The 23150-nt window shown below is 33.7% G+C and overlaps 1 protein-coding gene across 1 annotated transcript; it reads left to right on the top strand.

Annotated features, from left to right (window-relative positions):
* Positions 1-3594: 3594 nt before the first annotated feature.
* LOC140442037 (uncharacterized) lies at positions 3595-22011 on the top strand. The gene is made up of 4 exons (XM_072533076.1): positions 3595-3827; positions 12363-12550; positions 17663-17844; positions 21774-22011. The coding sequence occupies exons 1-4, from the start codon at positions 3666-3668 to the stop codon at positions 21872-21874; spliced, it is 633 nt and encodes a 210-aa protein (XP_072389177.1). The 5' UTR covers positions 3595-3665; the 3' UTR covers positions 21875-22011.
* The last annotated feature ends 1139 nt before the right edge of the window (positions 22012-23150 follow it).

The following is a 23150-nucleotide window of genomic DNA, read 5'->3' as shown; positions in this document are numbered from 1 at the left end:
ACAAAATCCAGACAAGAATCCAGAGAATCCTAGTAGCTAAAAACCTCTCTCTGTGTTTCTTTTGCAAGCTATACCAACATATACGGAATAGCAAAAAAAGTAATGACAAACACCTCATCCTTTAATAAGGCAGTTTTAGTTCTATCAAGAACTGCGCCGATCAAATTTTTGCACTAACATAACTCATTGAACAGTAGTTCGTAGAAATCCTTATAATGGCATTCGTAGATTTGACAGCAGCTTACGATAAGGTAAGACAGAATATTTTGCTTATTGTTGCATTATTTGATTCAGAACAGACCCTTTTCTCCGGAGGGAAACGTTTTCGTACCAACGATTTTTGATATACATATATACAAACAACAGACCCACACCTGCTCATACCGAGAAATTTATTCACGCTGACGATCCTTCAAAACATGCTTAAGAAAAAAGATTTCACCTTAAACTACTTAAAATACCTTAGCCTACACCTAAACAAACACCAGTCAGTAGCAACATAAAATAAAATAAAAAATCATTATAACAACAAACAATTACAATATTGAACTCAAATAGGCTGCACTTTTCGCATTTGGTGTGGTTGTTGTTTAGTCCCATGGGCATAAATTACATTGATACAGATGGGAGGTCATCTGTTTTTTTTTTCCACATTCATAATGGTTCGTCACTGTTGGGAATTTCCGTTTCCGGAGATTTGATCTGCATCTTGTTATTACTCCCTATCTGAGTCTATCTAGGGACCACCAGATAAAATAATGGTCTTGGAAATCAAGTTAAACAAATATTTAATTTCGCCGAAAGATCAGGTTAATGGGACGATCATCGCATAGCTCGGCCTGAATATAATAAGGAACTGATAAGGGCAACAAAGACGACTATATAAGACGAATAAACACAGCTGAAGGCAAGTTGACCGTTTAGATGAAGATGATGTGTGTCTTCTTCTTCTTAAAGTGCCTATATGTTCCGGATGTTGGCGATCATCACGGCTATCTTTACTTCGTTTATTGCAGCGCGGAACAGTTCAGTTGAAGCCAGGAAATGCGTCTTCTTCCCGGTCCTCTCTTACCATTTACCTTCCCTTGGAGAATCAGCTGGAGAAGGCCGTAACGTTCTTGATTTCTCATTACATGTCCGAGATATTCCAACTTTTTAGTTTTGACGGTCATGAGAATTTCACATTCTTTCTCCATTCTACGCAGGACCTCCACATTAGTAACTCTGTCAACCCAGGATAAACGTAAGATGCGCCATAACACCACATTTCGAAAGCTTCGAGCCGATTCATAGATGCAACAGTCAGTGTCCACGCTTCCATTCCGTAGAGCAGAACTGTGAATATGTAGCAGTTCAATAGACGGCATTTTGTTTTTAATGATATGTCTCGACTGTTGAAAATGGTTCTCATTCTAACGAATGCTGCTTTTGCTTTTATTTTGCTTTGCTTTTATTATTCGCTGCTTTTGTATGAATGTGAAACTTGGACTTTAAACGCCGATATCATGAATAAAATCGAGGCGTTTGAGATGTGGTTGTATCTAAGGATACTAAAAATTCCGTGGACTAGCAGAACTAGAAACGAAGAAGTTCTTCGAAGAATGGGACATCAACGAACTCTATTAAATATTATTAAGAGGCCTAAACTATCTGAATATCTTGGACATATAATCAGAGGACCAAGATATGAGTTCCTTCGGCTAATTCTCAACGGTAAAATCGAAGGAAAGAAATGGATAGGACGGAAGAAACTCTCTTGGTTGAGGAATTTGCGGCAGTGGACAGGTTTGACAGCGGACCAATTGCTACACGTAGCGCAAGACCGAGATCAGTATAAAAATATTATAAGCATGGTAGTCGCCGACGTTCCGTAGGGATATGGCACTCTAAGAAGAAGAAGATTCGCTGTTTAATTTCTGTTGAGTGGTCCCATTGGCTATTTAAATTGGTGCCTAGATATGCATATTGCTCGACTCTTTCGATATTCTGTTGGTTGATTGTAAGTTGAGCGTTTAGTATTGGTTTTTTACTAATTGACATAAATTTGGTTTTCTTTATGTTAAGAGCTAGTCCGTATCTGTTGCTGACTTCTATTATGCGATTTGTTAATATCTGTAAGTCATTCAGATTATCGGCAAAAACTATAGTGTCATCTGCATATCTAATGTTATTCAACCATTCACCGTTTATTAGTATTCCTTTCACACAATCGTCTAAAGCTTCCTTAAATACCCATTCAGAATAAATATTGAACAACAATGGAGACAAAATACAGCCCTGTCGTACTTCACGTTCTATTGCAATTTTATCAGTTAACTGGTCTTCTATTTTGATTTTGGCCGTTTGATTGTAGTAAATGTTTCTGATAATTCTAAGATCTTTGTTGTTAATTCCAATTTCTTGCATTAGAAACATTAATTTGTCATGTTTTACTCTGTCAAATGCCTTCTGGTAATCTATAAAGCATACGTATATGTCACAATTCACATCCCTGCATCTCTGAAATAGCACCTGTACAGCAAAAAGGGCCTCCCGTATTCCCAGAGCATCTCGAAATCCGAATTGTGTTCTTGTTAGTTGTTCCTCACATTTTGTATATATTCTTTTGTGAATGACATTTAGAAATGTTTTAAGTAAATGGCTCATAAGGCTTATAATTCTATAGTCTTCGCACTTTCTCGCATTGGGTTTTTTTGGAAGATTTATAAAAGTTGACACTAACCATTTTTGGGGAATTATGCCTGTATCATATATATTGTTAAATATATTTGTCAACCATTTTATGCCATTATAGTCCATAAGTTTTAAGAATTCTGAGTGAAAATTATCAGGGCCTACTGCTTTACCATCTTTGGTGCTTTTGATGGCATATTTTACTTCTTCGACTGTAAATGGTGGTCCAGATTCGCAATTGGTGTTTGTTGTAATACCAGTGTTACTTCGTATATCTTCAAAAGTTTTTTCCAGGTATTTAATCCAAATATCCCTTTTATGCTCTATTTCCAGTACTATGTTTCCCTGATTATCTGTCAGGAATCCAGTGTTCTTGTGTTTATATAAGCTTGCCGCTTCTTTAATCTTTTTATGGAGGTTAAATGAATCATGTTTTTGTTGTAATGACTTTATCTCTGTACACTTCGAGCTAAACCAATTTGTGTGTAGTGAGGCATTAATTTTTCACTGAAACCTGCACTAACCTAGAGAAGGGAATCCGAATTAACGAAGAATGTATCAACAATCTCCGCTACGGCGACGACACTGTATTACTAGCAACTATTATTTTTTTATAGTCTAAATGATCTACAAACCCTACTGGATTGCATGAGAAATGCGAGCATAAAATAAGGCCTAGTCCTCAGCCTATAGACGATTATACGCAAATAGTATAATAAATGTATCATATAAAGTTTTTATTAGATAACAGGACAAAAATGTAATATTGGCACTATATTTGATTTAGTATATAAAGCAATATAGCTTTTATTTATAGCAGGGTTTAATATTGAGACATTAAAAAATCTTATCAAAAATTCTTTATACTTTAAAGATTATTAATTTTCTCCATAACAAATAAATACAGAGCAAATAGTTACAATTGTCAGTTTTCTCGCCATAAGATAGGTCAAGATATCAATCGATCTTCGATCTGTTTTAACATAAAAATCATGAAACTCAAATTGCTATTTTTATTTATTGCCTACTTGGTAACTAAAATATCTGGACATGGTATGATGTTAACTCCTCCAGGAAGAAGTTCTTTATGGAGATCTAATGAAGCCGCAAAACCAAACTATGAAGATAACGAACTTTTTTGTGGTGGGGCACGTGTAAGTTATTGCTATAAAAATTAATTTTAAGTACGTCTGTTAAAATGTTGGTAACTTTATTATAAAGATATAATATATAGAGCTCACTTGATACATTCTTTGAATTTCCTTTAACAAATCGAATTAGAACTAAAAATTCTGCTTTTACTCGTAATATGACATAGTAAACATTTTTAAATACCGTGAAATGGGGTGAGATTGATCAATTTTAACTTTATTTGATTTAAATTTTAAACGTTTTTGTGACTGTTCTATATTTAAACACTTCAGTTATATTAATATCTAAAGAGTAGTGATTTAACACTAGTTTTGTTTTAATTATTAAGAAAATCCACTTATCTCATAAAAAAGGGTAATCAATCTTAGACCCGTGACTGGAGTGAGATTGATCATGATGATTTTATAGCATGAAATAGTAGTGCTTTTAAATAGAATATAATTAATCTTAACCCTGACTTATTCGGTCAGACAGTTTTTCAAATTTTTACAAAGGGGTGAGATTGATGATGCGGGGAGAGAATGATCAGACTATTTTTATTGTACGATTCTTTATTTATACAAAAAAACATATTTGAACAACTAAAAATGTAACTCAGAACAATTTATAAAAAAAAAAGAAAATTTGATTTAACATTCTTTTATATTAATTTCTCCGCGAAAATGATATTTTTGTATCCTATTAGACATCGTCGCAAGTGTCGGATCTGGTAGTAAGGCAACTACTTCCTTGAAGAGAACAGTGGATATGTCATTTTCAATTATTTTGAAAATCTTCCTCGATCTAAAACTCCTTTTACCTGACAGATAGCGAAATTCCGTATTTTTGCGAGAACCAAACAAAATCTCACTAACACGAATTTTCTCTTCGTGATGTTTTCTAATGAAAGGCAGAAGTATTCAACCTCCTCTTCATCTTTGTTAATATCAACATCACTGTTGCTGTCATCTAATTCCAGGTTTTTATTTGAATCATCGTCACTGGACTCCTCTGATGGTTTAGGTGCTGTAACACTTTGACGAGGTTCGGCCGCTAACAGTTTTCTTTTATGTCTAGGTTTTTCAGAGCCGGAATTGTACCTCAAGTCTTTCAAAAAGTTAGTAAGAGAGCATCTAAGCTCGGCTTAATCAGTAGCGTCTTGTGGTAGCTTTTCCAAAACTCGATTGGGGTTGAATGGTGCAATGCCACATTCTTCAAAACCAGAAAGTAAATTTCTTTTTACAGCACTTTTCTCTCCGTCTAGATTTTTAGGTAATACTTTATTCATGATTTCAAGTGTTTGCTTTAACAGCTTAGGAAATTCATTTTTCGGAATGCCAGAGGTATTGGAATTTTGCATTTTCCATGATGTTAAGGTTTTCCTCCAGCTTTCTTTTAAGGGCCTGAAGAGTGCGACATCCAATGGCTGGCAAATATTAGTAGAGTTGGCTGGTAAGCATGCAAATATATTATTTTCTTCACATTGTCTCAAAACATCTGGATTAACATGAGATGCTAGGTTGTCCCCTATTAACACCTTTTTTCCATCGAGGCGCCTAGCATGTGGTAAGAAGCAAGTGACAAACCAATCATTGAATGTTGACATGTGAGCAGCATGGCTGTTCGCAGCATGGGCTGCCCTTGGGACCATTTTCTTGGGACAAGCATCCCATAAATTTTCCGCCTTGTATATGACGTAAGGTGGCAGAAGTATACCTGAAGCGGATTCACAAATCATTATCGATGTAGCAGATTTTGAGTGGTTGCATATTTTTTCGGGATAATTAGTACCTCTTCGGTAGATGCACAATTTTTTTCCGGGGTCATCTGAGACGTTGGACTCGTCGTAATTAAAAATATTTTTAACTGGAACATTTTCAATCGTTTGTTGTAAATTGTCAAAGTATTTTTTAATCAGGTCCGGAGATACTTCTGCTCGACTTTTTTTAATATTAGTTGCTAATCTTTTACCAGCAATACCTCCGTTTTTCTTCAACAAACTATTTACTCAGTCAATTCAAGGAATATTCTCCTTAAATCTAGATACACTTCTACCAGTTTTGTCCAAAACACTTTTGACGAACATTCTCAAATCCATTGCACTTAGAGGATATCCCCAATCTGCACAGGTTAAAATGCTATTTATAATGGCTACTTCTTCTTCATATGTGAATACAGATTGTCTACCTGTTTTCTTAATCTTCCTTACATGGTACTTGTTATTTAAAGTTCCGTAGGACAATTTGTATTTTTTTGCGGCCTTTCTTAGCGATAATCCATTTTCCAATACATCGTGCAACGCCTGATTAATTTGTTCTCCATTAAAATTGCCATACATTCTACTGCCCAATTAACTTTTGTACGTTCTTTCCATTTTGATTGATATTCTTTAATCTGTAACAAAAATTATAAATTAATTTCTGGAACGTACGTAACATGGGGTTAGATTGATCACTTGATCAATATCACCCCATTCAATATTATCCGCCATCTTAAAAAGGCTGGCGTTAGTTAAAATGCTAGATACTTAAAATTATTATTACAGAACCATAAAAAATAATTTTACAACACTAGAAATAGCGAACTTACCTCTGTTCGTTCTCTACCATCAAAAGTATACAAACTATAAAAATGGGCCAAAAAATATGGTTAATTTCAAAGCCACATAACTTCTTCCCAATGCTAATTGCAAACTAACAACGACGTTCACTGATCATAGCCAAGATCCAAGAAATGAATAGTGCCACGCCCAGAAACAATTTTACATTGTTGCCGGTTGTATTTACATATATGTGATACAACGACAAATGATCAATATCACCCCGGGAGATCAATCTCACCCCAATTTACGGTAGTGGAAACTTGTTCTCTACTATGACGAAGTAGCGATGACGAATTTTAATCTCCGATAGAAGAAACATTTTTTTTATTTGATATTAATATGATATTCCCAATATCATTATTACAATCTAGTCTATAAAACCAATAAGTAATTTAATTCTAGCCTAACTTAACTAACAGAATCTTCGAATTTTGAGTTCTTGATTGCATCAATGGTAACTTTAATTCCTATGAGCTGAAATATTTTCTCAATGCTTTCTTATTTTCAAATTCCAGCATAAAATTGTTAGTTACTTAGTTCTCCACTTTAGCTTGCTTACAGTTCGACTTATTTTGAAGCCTCTTTTGCGCAGGTCCTCAACTATCTTCTCTGTACTGCATGAAGAGTGTAAATTTTTTGCTATCACCTTCATTTGCCTTTCCTGCTTGTTCTCAAATGAGTGATACTCAAGGTTTATTTCATTCAATATAGACATCAATTTTCTATAACATACACTTCTTCTTCCTTTTTATAAGCAATTCTGCTTGTTCATTGGCGGATTCATCTATTGAAAGTTGTCACTACATCTTTTGCGCGGTTGTTCGTGCGCTATCAAACGCTTTCTTTAGGTCAATCAGACACAGACAGTTTTCTCAGTAATTTGCTTTATAACGAATATTGCATCTGTATACGATCTTCCACTACGAAAACACTGTTGTTATTCTGCTAAACTTATCCTTTGATTTATTAGCACTTTGTAAAATTTTAGTTGTATGTTTTAGTGTAGTATTTAACAAGTTTATACCTCTGTAGTTTTCTGGATGTTTTTTATCTCCTTTTTTGAATAGTAAAATAAGTTCTCTCGTTCTCCATTTTTCCGGGATGTTATTGTGTTTTATTTTTTTTTTAATAACGGATTGATTACGGCTGTCGCCACTTCTCCGCCCCCAATTTCCATCTTTTTGTGTCATATGCAGTTGCCTCTTCCAAGTCTCTTGCCGCCATTGCTTCATCAATATCGTTGCGCCTACTTCTCCGTGGTTGTCCTCTCTTTCTTCTTTCAGGGGGGATCCATTCCAGTACTCTTCTAGGCTATCTGTACTCTGGCATTCTTTTAACATGTCCGAACCAGATTAATTGTTTTCTTTCTATGTCATCATTTATATTTCGCTCCATTTTCATTTCGTTACTTATTTGTTCGTTTCTAACTCTCTCCAGTTTCGATCTACCGCAGCTTTGTCTCAGATAATCCATTTCTGTCGTCATAAGTTTGTTTCTATTAGCTTTGGTGACGTCCCATACTTCCGAACCGTAAAGTGTAATACTTTGGACTATACTACCGTAAATGTGTTTTTTGGTTTCCCGTCGAATTGTTTTTTGTCAGAGAAGAAAGTTTAAGGCACGGGTCGCTGCTCTGCCCTAGTTTATTCTTTCCCTGATTTCATCTGCGCTATTTCCCTTCTTGTTGAAAATGACCCCCAAATATTTGCAGGATTGCACGCTTTTGATTTTGTCGTTTTCCAAGACTAGGTCACATATTTCATCTGTTCCCACTCAGAGATATTCACATTTTATCATATTCATGTTTAGACCTGCCACCTCTTATTCTTCTTGCAGTTTTCTTACCATATAGCTAAGATCTTAGCTGTCTTCGGCAATTACTACCTGGTCATCCGCAAAGAAAAGTGTATATAGCGTGTTTTCTTCTACCGTTATTCCCATGTTTCTACATTGTTTTACCCATTTCACTAAGGATCTGTCCAAATAGATTTTAAATAAGGTGGGTGACAGACAGCAGCCTTGTCTTAGTCCCTTTGTTGTTTGAAAAGGAGAGGTGATTTCTTGTCCCATTTTAATTCTTGCAAAGTTTTGTTCGTAATATTTTTGAGTGGCGTTAATAAGAATTGGGTTTATTTTCAAGTTACCCATTTCTATCCTGTCTATTTATTGTGTTTTAAAATTTTATTAATTAATGTCGTTAATTGTTTTGTCATTACTACTCCACAATATTTCAGTAACTCGTTTGGTATCCCATCTTTACCTGCTGCTTTTCTGTTCTTTAAGTTTTCAAGTATTTTCCAAACTTCCTGTACATTTATATTAAGTTCTTCATTTGTGGTAATTTGCGGTGTTTCCGATTCTAGCGTCGTTTGTTCTTCCTCTGCATTATTATTTAGGATTTTAAATTGATAAGAAACTATTGCCATGCTTATCTTTTCATGGAGTGCATTGAAATTTTCCACTACATTTATTATAACAGGTCGTGGTTATTTTTATATTGTTTTTTTAGCCACTTTACATAAAATAGAAAAATAAAAAGAAAAACGACAAACAGCCTCCTATAACTTTGCTAAATTTATCTATAGATTTGCAAAAGGACTAGACATAATTAGAAGAATTATCCCCTTAACGTCATTTCGTCGAATTATAAACTTGAATTGTTTGTCCTTTCATGTGTAACAAATCAATATTTTCTTATCATTTTTAAACCATTATAAAAACTATTTAAACAGTAAATGTGAAATGTTATTTGAAACTTATAAAACCATAAATTTTGTTTATATTTATTGTTTTATTATTGCATTTATACAAGCACCTATTACTAGATTAAAATATCGAAAGGTAGATTATCTATTATTTACTTGAAACCAATTTAGTCTTAAGCAATTATTAATAAATTCAAAGTAATGATGGTTAATTGAAATGTTAAGGAAGTGAATGTTGTTGACTATTGAGTAAAATCGTTATCTATCAAACTGTTATCCATTATCTATCTTAGACTACTATTATAAATGTATATTTTATTAATATACATTTATATTTATACATACATATACAGTGTAGGTAAAACTTTATGGTCGGTATGGTAGAATTTAACAGGATATCTAACACAGATATAAAATCATATTTTTAGCGAATAGACAAAGAAAACAAATATATTACCCCTTGGTCTCCCCTCCCCATTCTTTAGACACGCCCATTAACGAACGTCTTGCGAATTTCCGATCCAGCTTAGCTTATACGCGACAGGGTTGCCTTATTACATATTTGAATTAAAACATTGAATTGATTTAAAAAATTGGCGATCAGTGGTGCGATTATATTGTCATTCAAAACTTAATGATGATATTAAAAATGAAACATTATTTGACACAAATACTGGTCCAAAATTTCTAAAATCCATGAAAAATTTACAGATTCGCATTTTTATTTGACGAAATTGTAACCCAATTTTGAATAATATAAGATAATTTTGGCAACATCGCCATTCGTCGAGACGAGAGAAGCCACCTGTCGACAGCTATGTATTTCTTTTTGGAGGTAACTTTGTAAGTGTGAAGATAAGAAATAATTATGCCGACTGTTTATACAACAGAAGAACGGGTACAAATAATAAAATGGTACTTTGGGGGCAATTCAGTACAAGAAACTATCAATTTATTTATTATTTTAATTTAAACAGTAGTGTTGGAATTATTTTTTATTTGATTTCATTTTTATAGAATAAATTTTATACTAATTTTATCTTTTTTCATTTCATTCATATAGAAATAATTCTTATTTTCATACTTAATACCTCCAAAAAATCTTAACGAAAATAGTTTCAAAGATATTATTTGGAAAATACCAAATAATGTCTTATTTTTAATTAAAAGACGTACATTTTTCGTCCAGTTTAAATTTAATACAATACACCTGCTCCCTCATAATGCTTTACTAATAGTGACCTACTACCTACTAGACTGTGTTTATCTATTATGCTTTATGAAAGAACAACTTACTACCGTGATTACGCATGACATATTTATTATCACTCCTGTTCTGTAGAGATGAGCGTTGAATTACCCAATTACCGAACTGTTTTATTTAACCGTTTATTTGTCGTTAACGAATCTACGTTTTCTCACTGGGAAGCCAACTAGTTCTGAAGCTGAAATCTTTATTGATAATTCGTTAAAGGATTTATTTATTTTAAATATTAAATTAAGAAGTCTTTTTCTTAGTTAAAATCATTCACCTAGTACATGCGTAATAAGTGTATTTTCAAAAAATGCACATTTGTAGAAGATGCAGCTTTTATGCTCGACTTTCTTCTGAATTTTGCAATGATCGATTATTTTTAATTTGAAATATTAACACATTGGAGCCCCCGATTCACGTTTTATATAATTCAGCAAACTAAATTTTTATTTGGAGTTGGTGTTTTGTCTAACGTAAATGTGAATTTATTCTGTGAGTACTAAATATTTACTTTATTAACTAATCGTGTGTTTAATATGTCTGCGCGTAAAGATGTTAGTATTTTATGGCATCACTTTGAGAAAGACATTAACAGTGAGAAGGCTGTATGCAAATTTTGCAAAGAAAAACTTAGTTATAAATCAACTACAACAAATTTGAAAAGCTGTTGAAAGTATTTCAGTATTTTTCTTTGATTCAAGAAAGCATGTTTGTTTATGTATTCGCTTAAATATTTTAATTATTAGTTTTTCAACCTGTTACTTGTTTACGAAAAGCAGTTCAGTTTCATTAACGATAAAAACGTCAACGACTCACCTCTACTGTTTTTCTCGTTAGAGAACTACGAACACAGTTTGTAGTTCAACGTCTTTATTTTAGAGCTCGACGTTGCCAAATAATTTTGTAAGAAGGTTTTTTATTGTGGTTTGATATTTCAATTTATTATTTTTATTGCGAATAAGGCACAATGTGACTTTAAAATAAGCTTATTTTGATGTTTAGATTTCCAATTCGGAAATCGTACTTAAAATACGAAACATTAATAAATTTTATTTACATAAAACGATTTCCGAAGTGGAAATCAAAATAATAAATTAAACTTATTGTAAAGAAAAATAGTGGCAAATTTAAAATAAAAAACAGTAAGCTGCCATTTAAATCAATTCGCCCAAATTTGATTATCTTAGAATGTTGTTAAAATAAAATGCTAAAAAGACAACAGGTCAAATAAAACCAATAAGTTTGGCAATGTTGAACTTCTCCTCTTTTCTTAGTTCTAATGCTATTTCGTCGATATAATGGGCTGACCTAATATACCTCCCTCTTTTTAAGTAGGTGTTTCTCACTCCATCTCACGTAAGCTACATACCGACCATAAAGTTTTACCTACACTGTATATATATATATATATATATATATATATATATATATATATATATATATACATATATATATATATATATATATATATATATATATATATATATATATATATATATATATATATATATATATATAGAAGAATTTCTCACGGAGAAATAAAAAATGAAAAAACTATTTCAATCTTTTAATAGAAAACGTTTCGTGCAGTATTTCTGCACTTCTTCAGTTCTAATGATTGTAAAGTCATATAAAGATGTTAAACAATGTCAAATGGATAAGTTTTTTTTTATATCTGTTTTATTGTAGTTAGATTTTGAAGTTCTAAGTCCGATAATGATTGTGTTAATTATTCTGTTACTTTTTCCGTCTTAGGATCTTGTAAATTTTTCATGTCTGGTTTTATTTCTTCTGAGTTTGTAGTTTAATTTTTATCTTGTCTTCTACAGCATTGTGATCTGCAGTTATATCAGTTTTAAGGTATGTTTTGACACTTTTCAGTCAAAAATTTCATGCTTTCTACGTCTTACGTATCTTCTTTCGTCGGGATCCCTTCGGATTAACATTTTTGATTAGTAATTTTTATAGTAAATAAAATTAATAAAACATTTTTAAGGTCCAAAATGAACTGAATGGTGGTAAATGTGGTGTATGCGGAGATCCTTATACTGATCCTCATCCACAACCAAATGAAAATACTGGAATATATGGTCAAGGCATTATTGCCGGGACTTATGCCCCTGGTTCAGTTGTTGAGGTTCTAATTCTACTAACTGCGAACCATCTTGGCAACTTCACTTACAGGTAAAACAGTTTTTTATTATTACTATAAGCAAGATGAAAAATATAGTCCAGTCGTCAGAGAGTTGGCCCCTAAAAATCATACGAACAAGCGGAATTTTGGCGAGAATATTAATTTTGTGACCCCAAAAAAGATTAACACTTTTACCTCCGGGCTAAATCCTAAAATTTTGTACTTTATTAAATTGCCTATTTTAATGTTTATGGAAAATTCCTGCAAGCTAAATACTTTCTCTGAATATAACAACTAAATTTTAAATACGGCACATTTTGTTTGAAACTTGTCGTCAGACCAATCAGTTTTCCTTATATTGTATAAGATCAATTTGTAATGATTTCAATATACCTCAACTATGCTATTTTGTTAATAATCGTCGTAAACTGAGTTCTGAATCATCGAGAAGGACCAAACTTACTACTGGCATTTGCAGACGATATCGATCTAATAGGAAAGGATGATTAAGGATGAAGGAGATTTTCGAGGAAAGGTTCGAAAAGGAAGCAGAAGCAGAGAAGATGGGGCTCCAAATCAACGAAAACAAGACGAAATATATGTATATGAGCCGCAATAACCAAAGCAGAGACAGAATCTGTCAGAACATCACCATCGATGACTTTAACTTTGAGCGCGTTAGAGAATTCAAGTATCTTGGAACAACAATAACTGAAGACAATAAGGGATCACAAGAAATCAACAACAGGATCCAGGCCGGCAACAGATGTCATTATGCCCTCCAAAACCTTATAAAATCGAAACAACTAACAAGACGTACGAAGATACAGGTCCATAAAACAATCATACGACCCGTTGTGATGTATGGAAGCGAAACGTGGACGATAACAAAGGCAAACGAGGAGAGACTATGTGTTTGGGAAAGAAAAATCCTAAGGAAGATCTTTGGCCCTGTGCTGGATGAAGCATCAGGACAATATAGGATAAGAACTAACAAAGAACTCGAAGAACTTTACCCAGACGCCAACATCATAAAAGAAGTAAAGTTCAGAAGACTCCAATGGGCAGGATACCTCAGAAGACATTCTGGTGAACGAACAGTAAGACTGGTGTGGGAGGAAGTCCCAACTGGAAGGAGACCACGCGGACGCCCTCGTCTCCGGTGGCGAGATAATATAGCAGGAGACCTAAGCACTATGGGCGTGGAGAATTGGATGGAGGTTGCTCAAGACAGAAAACAGTGGAGGCATGTTGTCGAGTCGGCTAAAACCCACGAAGGGTTGTAACTCCACGGAGTAAGTAAGTAAACTGAGTTAAATGATCAAATAATTATTGTTGGAGAATCAACTTAATCAATACTCTTTTCATATCATTAGGGTAGGAAAATTACTTATTAATTTACATAAGCTTATTATGATATAAATGAAATGTATTTCCTTAGTGCTGGTTCTAGAATGGGTGGAAAGAGATATCGATAATCGACACAATTGTTTATAAAATGAAATGAAGTATATTAATAATAATAATATCTAACAACAGTTGACTAAATTGTTATGTAATCTACCATATTTAGCATAAATGAAATAGCAAAACGTGAACTTTGTATAAATGGAGTGAATAATTTAAAAAGTGACTATATAAAAACCTGAATATTCTTGCTTCAGTAAATGGGCAGCAACAGCGTATTTTCCCATGTTAAATCCCATAAAAAATCGCTAAGGTCCATTCTGGTCATTTGTGACTCATTTAGGACACTAAGCTTGTAACGTCTAAACGGCTCAACGTACAACAACGTGCAATTTTATCGATGGAAAGGGAAAGGGCCAACAAATACGTAGGCACAGAAAAAAAACATGGCGGCGTATTGCCAAAAGGACACCAAGCTTGTAATGTCTAAACGGCTCAACGTTCAACAACGTGCAAGGTATCGATGGAAAGAAGAGGGGTCAACAAATATGTAGACACAGAAAAAAAACATGGCAGCGTATTGCCAAAATGACACTAAGCTTTTATCGTCTAAACGGCTCAACGTTCAACAATGTGCAAGGTATCGATGTATAGTGAGCGTTCCGCGAAGACTCTTGGCCAATTGTACGTTTAATGGAGATTTGTGTATAGTAGTGGTTTGTCATCATCCCACTCATATCTATGTCGAGTAATAATCGTTAGTTGTTTGGTCATACTGGAAGAATGGCATACTTTGGTCAGGTCTCGTCATAATTGGATTATATCTGAATATCATTGTAAAATGGTAATTGTTGTAGATAAAATATAGTATGCAACAAAAAGATATGGTATATCGTATATCAATAATCATATTTGTAAGTTGTGTATCAATATAGCGTAGTTGTGATGTCCTTCGTTATTCTGTGTTTAACGCACATAATTTCTTACGATTCTTTCATTTCTAACTCTGACAAATTTCGTTTTTTCCGACAGATTTTCCGTCCCAGCTTGCGTCTGTTATACGTCTGCTATACGTCTGATATGAGTTAGATTGCTTCTGCTATACGTCTGCTCTGCGTTAGATTGCGTCTGCTGTACGTCTGCTGTACGTCTGATGTACGTTTGATATACGTCTGATATACGGCTGCCATACGTCTGCTATACGTCTGATATGCGTCTACTATACGTCTGATATGCGTTAGATAGCGTCAGGTATACGTTTGCTATATGTTAGATCGCGTTAGATATCTGTTAGCTGACGTTTGAGCGTTGAAACTACGTTTTAAGTATATTAATATAGCGTGGTTGTCGTTTCGGCAATATCTTGGCGTCTGTCTTTATCTTGACGTATTCATTATCCTCTCACCTTGCGTTTAACGCCTCGAACGTCACGATCGGACCAATAACAACGGAGATACGATGTAATACTGTTTGGCGATGTCTTTGCGATTGTTTTTTGTGATAACATATTCATTAGCCCATCCTCTTTCATTTACCGCTTCATACGTAGTAATTGAACCAATAACAACGAAGATACGATATAGTGCCGTTTTGGCAATGTTGCCATGTTTGATTTTGAACAAAGATTTAAATTCACGAAACGAAATAAATTCTCTGTGTTGAATGCACATTGAATCTGTTGACATGAAAGGTAATAGTAATTTAGGTTAGGTGAAAAAAGCCGGACTCAAACTCGCATGTCCGTGGCGAACTGGCATAAGAGTTTGGAGAAGTATAAAACGAGAAATGTGACATAGAAGCTCCTGTGGATAATGCTGCGATCTAGAGGCCAATTAGTGAAATAATGACATAGGAGCTTGTAAACAGTAAAAATACATATAGATCTTTAATTTAGGGTAAAAAACAAAATGGTCAAAAATTGACATAGGTGGTTGGAGACTTTCACCATCGATCGTTGCCTTGGCATTAGCTGTCAACTCAACTGGAAATTTTGTATCTCCATTTTTAATATTTCCGAGAAAGAAATTCAAAGATGTTATGGTAGCCAATGGACCTCCTGGTTGTGTAGGTGCGTCTCATTCCTCTGGATGGATGACACGTGATAACTTTTTGTTGTTTATGAAACATTTCGTCCAGTTTGTACGATGTAGCAAAGAGAAACCCGTTTTGATGGTATTAGATAATCACGAGTCTCATTTGTCTATTCCGGTGTTGAATTTTTGCAAAGAAAATGGAGTGGTTCTTTTAAGTTTCTCGCCACATACATCACACAAGTTGCAGCCGCTTGATAGGACGGTATTTGGCCCACTTAAAAGATATTTTAATAGTGCTGCAGATGCATGGTTAAGATCTAATCCCGGTAAAGTAATGAACATTAACGATATACCTATCGTTCTTAAAGATTCATTTCCTCTTGCTGTTACACCTCTCAATATACAAAAAGGATTTAGTGTGACAGGAATTTGGCCATACAACAGAGAAATTTTTTAAGATGATGAATTCTTGCCTGCAGAGGTAACAAATAGGTCAATAACAGAAAATATAAACGCAACAGTAGTCATAGATCCGGCACCTATTGGCACCGAAACACATAGAACTCCTTCCCAACAGCAACCTTCTACAAGCACAGATTTTAACTTGGCGATAAATGAGCCTGTCGATTCACCTACTCATATAACGCCCCAGGAGTTGAAGTCTTATCCAAAAGCAATGCCAAGGAAATCCAAAGGGGATCGGAAGAAAAGAACTTCCGCTGTTTTGACTGATACTCCCATTAAATCAGCTTTGGAGGAGGAAGAAAAGGCAAGACAAAGAAAAAAAATGTGGGGGCAACCAAAAGAAACATATCAGGTGAATCAAGAAACAAGGTAAAAACTACTGTTAAAAAATGTAAGAAACGGACCGTCATTACCAAAAACACCTTCAAAAAATCAGATTCTGAAAGCTCGGAAGAGGATGAGGAATCGACGTGTCTGGTATGTTTATCTCCATTTTCGAAGTCCAAAAACGAAGAATGGATTCGGTGCATTGTGTGTCAAAAGTGGGCACATATTGCTTGTGGAAAAGACGATGATTTTTATATTTGTATTCACTGCTCGTCCGATAGTGACTAGTTTAACATTCTTGTAAACAGGTTTGTTCAGATTTTCATTTTTTATTTTATTTCATTTTGTGTTATGTTTATATTTTTTGTAGCTGAGCAAGGGTTCTTTCTGTGACCACTAAATAATGTTGTGGGAAGTTTTTAGAATATTTTTTTCTATTGTAACATCTTACCCCATGGACTGTAACAATTTGCCTCATAGTGGGGTATGTTGTTACAATTTACAAGTTGAGTTAAATTGATAATAACAAAATGTTAAATATGATTTTTTAAATAAATTAAAATTAACATTATTTGTGTAAATGTATCAACTACCTTAATCCGATTTTAGTTTTCATATAAAAGATCTACTATTGCCCAAATAAATAATAGAATCAATTATGTAACAACTTGCCCCCCTCTCCCCTATATTATGCATTTCAACTGTTATACTTAAACAAAATAAAAAATGAATTTTAATTCCAATGATAAATTAATCCTTTTTGTTAATATTATTTTGATGTGTTTCTCAACAATTATTATATTATCATAGAAACCCAAAACGGTGTAGTAGGTTCTCAGAAATTCTATCACTGTAGATTATATCAAGCATTATTATTAAAATTTTGCTTTTTAGCTTTGTTCAAATTTTTAAATGAATTTATAATTTTAGTCTTTGTCAACTTGAAGATCCCAATGCCCCGGAACCAGGTGAAGATTGTTTCCAGGACTTACTACTTGCAGATGGTTCGGCTAATTATCGAGTAGTCGAAAATGATTATATACTATATAATAAAGTTCAGTTGCCAGAATTTAAATGTGATAGATGTGTTCTTAGATGGACTTACAAAACAGGTAATATTAACAGGACGAACATTGTATTAGGTAGTAATTGTCGTATTATTAATAAACGTAGGTTTTATATGTTTATTATATATTTTATTTGAGAACTTTTACAATCTGCCAGTCACGCATTGTCATGATCAATAGGACAAGGTTTACACCAGGAAAATGCTACTAAACCTCTAAAAATCATATAAACAAGCTGAATTTTGCTAATAATTTTGGGACTTCAAAAAATATGCAAAAAAGTTTACCACCCCTATTACCGACTTCTCCTTATAAGCTCCCCTCATAGTAGAATCGTTACGCCTTAAAAATAAATGTTTCTGAGATCATTTTAAACAAAAATATGTAGGAGAAAAGAGGGTACAGTGAGACAGAGGGAACAGTGAGACATTTGCCAATATTTGGCAAATTGAATTTCGATTGTTGAAAAAAAATAAGTTTTCGGTATGACTATGACATTGATCTTTTAGAAGCAGTGACAGTTTGAAGCATTTTGTTCTTAGTCGATGTCTCAAGTATTCAGTCATTGTCAAAGTAATTGTTTTGCTCGCAATTTTAAAGTTTGTATAAAAAAAATATTAACAATCAAACTGTGGTGTTATTTTCTTACGCATTAGTTTCAGAAACATTTTTAAGTCGTTTAAGTGAAAAAATTGTGATGTGGTTACAGTGAGACATTTCATATGTGGGTGCAGTGGGACATTTTATAAGTTGTCTCAGTGTTTCCTTATAAAATTATGTTATTTTTCTTTTGGTAAAAAATTAAACTAATTAAACTAGTCATTGTTTATTTGCAGTATGGTGCGTCCCAAGAAAACTGCAAAAACCGTTGGTCGGTTCACGGACGAACAAATGGGGGAGGTGGTACTTTTAGTTACAAATGGTATGTAAATACGCTGCGCTGCCAGGAAACAAACTTAAGCTTTTAAACTTTAAGCAGATATGTAAAAAAATACGAAGAAGAACCTACTTGTAGGATGAGTCCTAACTACAAAGTTTTTTCGTCACAGTTAAAAGAAATTCTTGTTCAATACATTGTGACTTGCTCAAAGATATTTTATGGGCTAACTGTAACCGACTGTCGCAAGTTAACCTATGATTTGGCCAAAGCTAATAATATTAACCTACCGGACAATTGGGAATAGTAAGGGCAAGCATTAATAGATTGGTAGAAAGGATTTCGAAAACGGCATCCACATTTGAGCCTACGAACAAAGAAGGTTGTAGTTTAGCTACGGCAGCAGGATTTAATCTTGCTAATGCAAACAAAAATTTTTTAAAAACTAGAAAATGTTTTAAGAAGGCACGAAAATTTCTCAAATGATCTGAGAATTTATAACCTGGATGAAACGAGGACTTTGGCAGTCACAAACAGTTCAACTAAGGTTCTAGCCCCAAAGCCTAAACGAGGAACATTAGTTATAACGTGCTGCATATTAAACGTCTGTGGTAGTGCAGTGCCACCTGTGATGGTATTTTCACGGGTGCATTTTAAAAGTCATGTGTTGGTAGGAGCTCCTCCGGGCACCTTAGGACTGGCTACACGCAGTGCTTTATAGAAGTATTGAAGCATTTTATCACACACCTTAAGTTCAAAAGAAAACCCTTTGCTCTTATTAGGAATTAATTTGTGCAAAGAGAATGGTGTTACAATCCTGACAGTTCCTCCTTATTGTACACACAAATGACAGGCGCTTGATGTAGGTCTTCTAAAACCTTTTCATATCTTTTACAATGACGCCTTACGTTTGTGGCATAAAGCTAATCCAGCAACTATATATCATGTGTCATCATTTGTAGGAGTGGCCTATCCCCGAGCAATGACCCCTGTAAACATAGCTGCAGCTTTCAAGAAGACAGGCATTTTTCCATTTGATCGGCGAAGCGATGTCTTTAACGAAGGAGATTTTCTGGCGAGTCATGTGACGAATAGACCACCTCCCCCAGAATCGTTAGAAGAATTACATTTTACTTCTACTAGTGAAATTCAGCTTCATCAACTTGACGAACAAAGAAAAAACACACCAGAAAAAGATATGAACCTACAATTTGTGAGTCCTGTGGAAATACCAGTGCCGGATTAAGGGGGGGCTATGGGACTCTTACCCCCCGGCGGTAAATTTTGAGAGGCGGTACGTCGCTCCCATCACGTTTTAATTCTATATGTGGATATTTCAAATTTATGGGGTTGATAATTGTCATCATCATCACTGTCATCACCATTAATTGTTATTATGATTGGACTTATTTCGTTTATTTTATTTTCACGAGTCCACCAATCTTCTATTAGTTTCTCGCACTTGAATATACAGTTGCACCACACTTCTGGAGTTACAATTGAAAGTGCCTTTTGCCAAGTTTCCCGAACTGCGTCGTCGCTATAACCGTTAGGCCCAATATGGTTGTCATAATATTGTTTTGCTATTCCCCATATATATTCGATGGGATTAAACTGGCAATGATACGGTGGCATACGTAAAACTTGATGACCGTAACTTTCAATAATCTGATCCGCAACAAAGGTTTTTGGTTTTGCGTGGATATTTGCCAAGCGTAATAATTCTGATTTTAAAATATGTTGTGTAAATGGTATATGTTCCTTTGTCAACCATTCTTTAATTTTATTAACAGTCCAAGAATTCGTTGGACTTTTGTTTAATACTTCAGAATGGTAAGGTGCATTGTCTAAAATAATTACGCTGGGCTCACTTAAACCTGGGAGAAGTTTTTCATGTAACCATTTTACAAACATTTCTGTGTTCATATTATCGTGATAGTCACTTGATTTTGATTTAGATGAAAATATTAAATCAGCACCTTCTATAAAACCCGATTTCCCTCCTGCATGTAAAATTATGTGTCGCTTCCCTTCTCCATCAGTATGTTTGATAGACTTTACGTTATCATCTTGCCATATTCTCTTGGTTGCACTCCTAGAAAATATCTATGTTTCGTCTAAATATATAAAATTTGCCCTTTCTTCTTTTAATTTAGAATATTTTCTTAGAAAGTTAATTCTTTTATGCAAAACAGAACTTCTTTCACAAAGGGCTTTTCTGTTATCCTCCTTTTGAAATTTGAAACCCAAATTATGTATCACTTGCCATAGACTTGTTCTGCCAATTTCGTCAAATTTTCTATCTTTTAATTTCGAGAGAATTGTATTTAAGGTCACATGTTCCTTGTTGGCTCGCATTCGATAAATGGTATCACGAATTTCCAATTTTTTTCCATCTGGAATATCTTTCGTTTTCAATGATCTTCTTTCAATGATTTTTCGGTGATCTTCTTTCGGCCGTTCATTATTGCGATTTTGTAATACTCCTCTTAGTTTGATTTCCCTAATTCCTAGAGCATCACATACGCGTTGTTGAACAGACATTACCGATTTTAAAGGACCGCCATTTTCTTTTTCATCCGTAAAATACTTATGTACACTACAAATTAGACTATCTACATCTAACACACGTCTAGGCATTTTTAAATATTTCCACCAAACATACAATGTCAACACTGGCAAAAAATCAATTCAACTGCAATATTGTACCAAATTTATACCTACCCTAATGTTATTTTAATGTATTTTAAAATATGACCATTAATGCAGTTTTTACCTAATTTTCTGGGAAGTCGTTTACTGCAACTGGTTATCAATAAGTCATTAGCATAATTTTGTTAATCCAAAACCCGCGTAAATATAGTGAACCGACTATAATAAAGCTTTTTATTCATAATTCTTCCTAAGACGTATACTTATTCTTCCAGACGTATACTTACTTGTAGCTGGTGTATACATTTTCTACGTACTATCAGGGGAATTCTTGTTTGTCTTTGGTTTCATTCCCAACACCACTATATATCATCAAAAAATGTAGCATAACTTCACCATTTTCTTAAAATGTGCTATTATATAAATTTTTTAAATTGATTTGCAGGAAATAGTTGGGGTATATGTGAGGATGGAGAATCCAGACCAGGATGTGGCCCTCAAGAACATTTCAGATCGTGTTCCGATATTGCAATTTTAGAAAAATAAACATAACCAAAAATATTACAGACGAATTAAAAACTACTAAGTTAGACCTTTGGTTATCTATAATAACAAGTACTAGTTTAACAACAAATATAAATACCTATATTATATTATATACGTTCAATAATAAAACGAAATATAAAAACACAACAATGTCTTTTAATTTCCGCAAATTCGCAGGTTTTCCTGTATAATAATTTCCCAGAATATAAATTAAGACTATATACGTATGCTAAACAATTTGTAAATTCTATTATATTTGATAGAATATAATAGAATTTATTTAGTCAATATACAAAAATGGTTTTGTTTTTGACAAGTCAAAGTAATAGTGACAATTTACATACATACATATAAACATTTTTTTGCGAATTTAAACATTACAAACAGATATTTAATATTAACAATTTTAGAAACGATAAACACACTAAATACAAGTATAAAAACATGAAATATCATCATAATAGACAAATACCCTGACCAAACTAGTACTATCGAGTAAAAGCTGTACTTAGGTACTCCGTTTTTGAATAGAAACAATGTTTCAAAAAGTGTGATTTGATTTTAATCTTAAACGATAACAAGTGAAGACGTTTTACTTCATCTGGCAAAAGTTATACAAACCAACATCTGCCGAATTTTTTATGCTCCTTGTCAACCTAAAACGTTGTGCTCTAATAGCATCTCTAGATCTTGTATCGTGATCATGGAAGTTGGAGGTAATGTTAAACTTACCTTTGTTGGCATGAATTTCAAACAGCGTCTCATATATAAAAAGTGAAGGTAGTGGCATAATACCTAAATCCATAAATAAAGGTTTACAGTGAGTCCTATACTCTGCTCTTGCAAGTATCCTCACTACTCTTTTTTGTAGTTTAAAAATTCGATCTGCGTGAGAAGAATTACCCCAAATAGTTATTCCGTACTGTAAATGGCTATCGAATAGTGCAAAGTAGCACATTCTAAGGACACTTTTAGGAATCATATAAACTAAGTTGCGTATTAAAAATATACTTGTAGCAAGTCTAGAACTTAAGTAATTTGTATGGGCACTCCAATCCAAATTATCATCTAGAAAGATTCCCAATAGTTTAACACTATTTCTTGAGATATACTTCCAATCGGAACTAAAAATCAAATTTTGATTTTGCTCTTCATTTAGCTTCAGCCCACCTTGAACTTTGAGGAACGCCATATTCGACAGTGTTAAACTCAGAATAGCTGTTATTAAGAACAACAGCCTGTTCCTTTTCCATTTGTTAGGTATGATCTGAACAGA

This window comes from Diabrotica undecimpunctata, chromosome 5, assembly GCF_040954645.1.
Source record: "Diabrotica undecimpunctata isolate CICGRU chromosome 5, icDiaUnde3, whole genome shotgun sequence".
NCBI classification, from domain to species: Eukaryota; Metazoa; Arthropoda; class Insecta; order Coleoptera; family Chrysomelidae; genus Diabrotica; species Diabrotica undecimpunctata.
Note: the sequence above shows the minus strand (reverse complement) of the source record. Positions and strands in the feature narration are given on the sequence as shown.

Coding starts and splice junctions, on each gene's coding strand:
- LOC140442037 (XM_072533076.1), top strand. CDS start 3,666: ATGAAACTCAAATTGCTATTTTTATTTATTGCCTACTTGGTAACTAAA. Junction 3,828..12,362: donor TTTTTTGTGGTGGGGCACGT/GTAAGTTATTGC, acceptor AACATTTTTAAG/GTCCAAAATGAACTGAATGG. Junction 17,845..21,773: donor TAGATGGACTTACAAAACAG/GTAATATTAACA, acceptor ATTGATTTGCAG/GAAATAGTTGGGGTATATGT.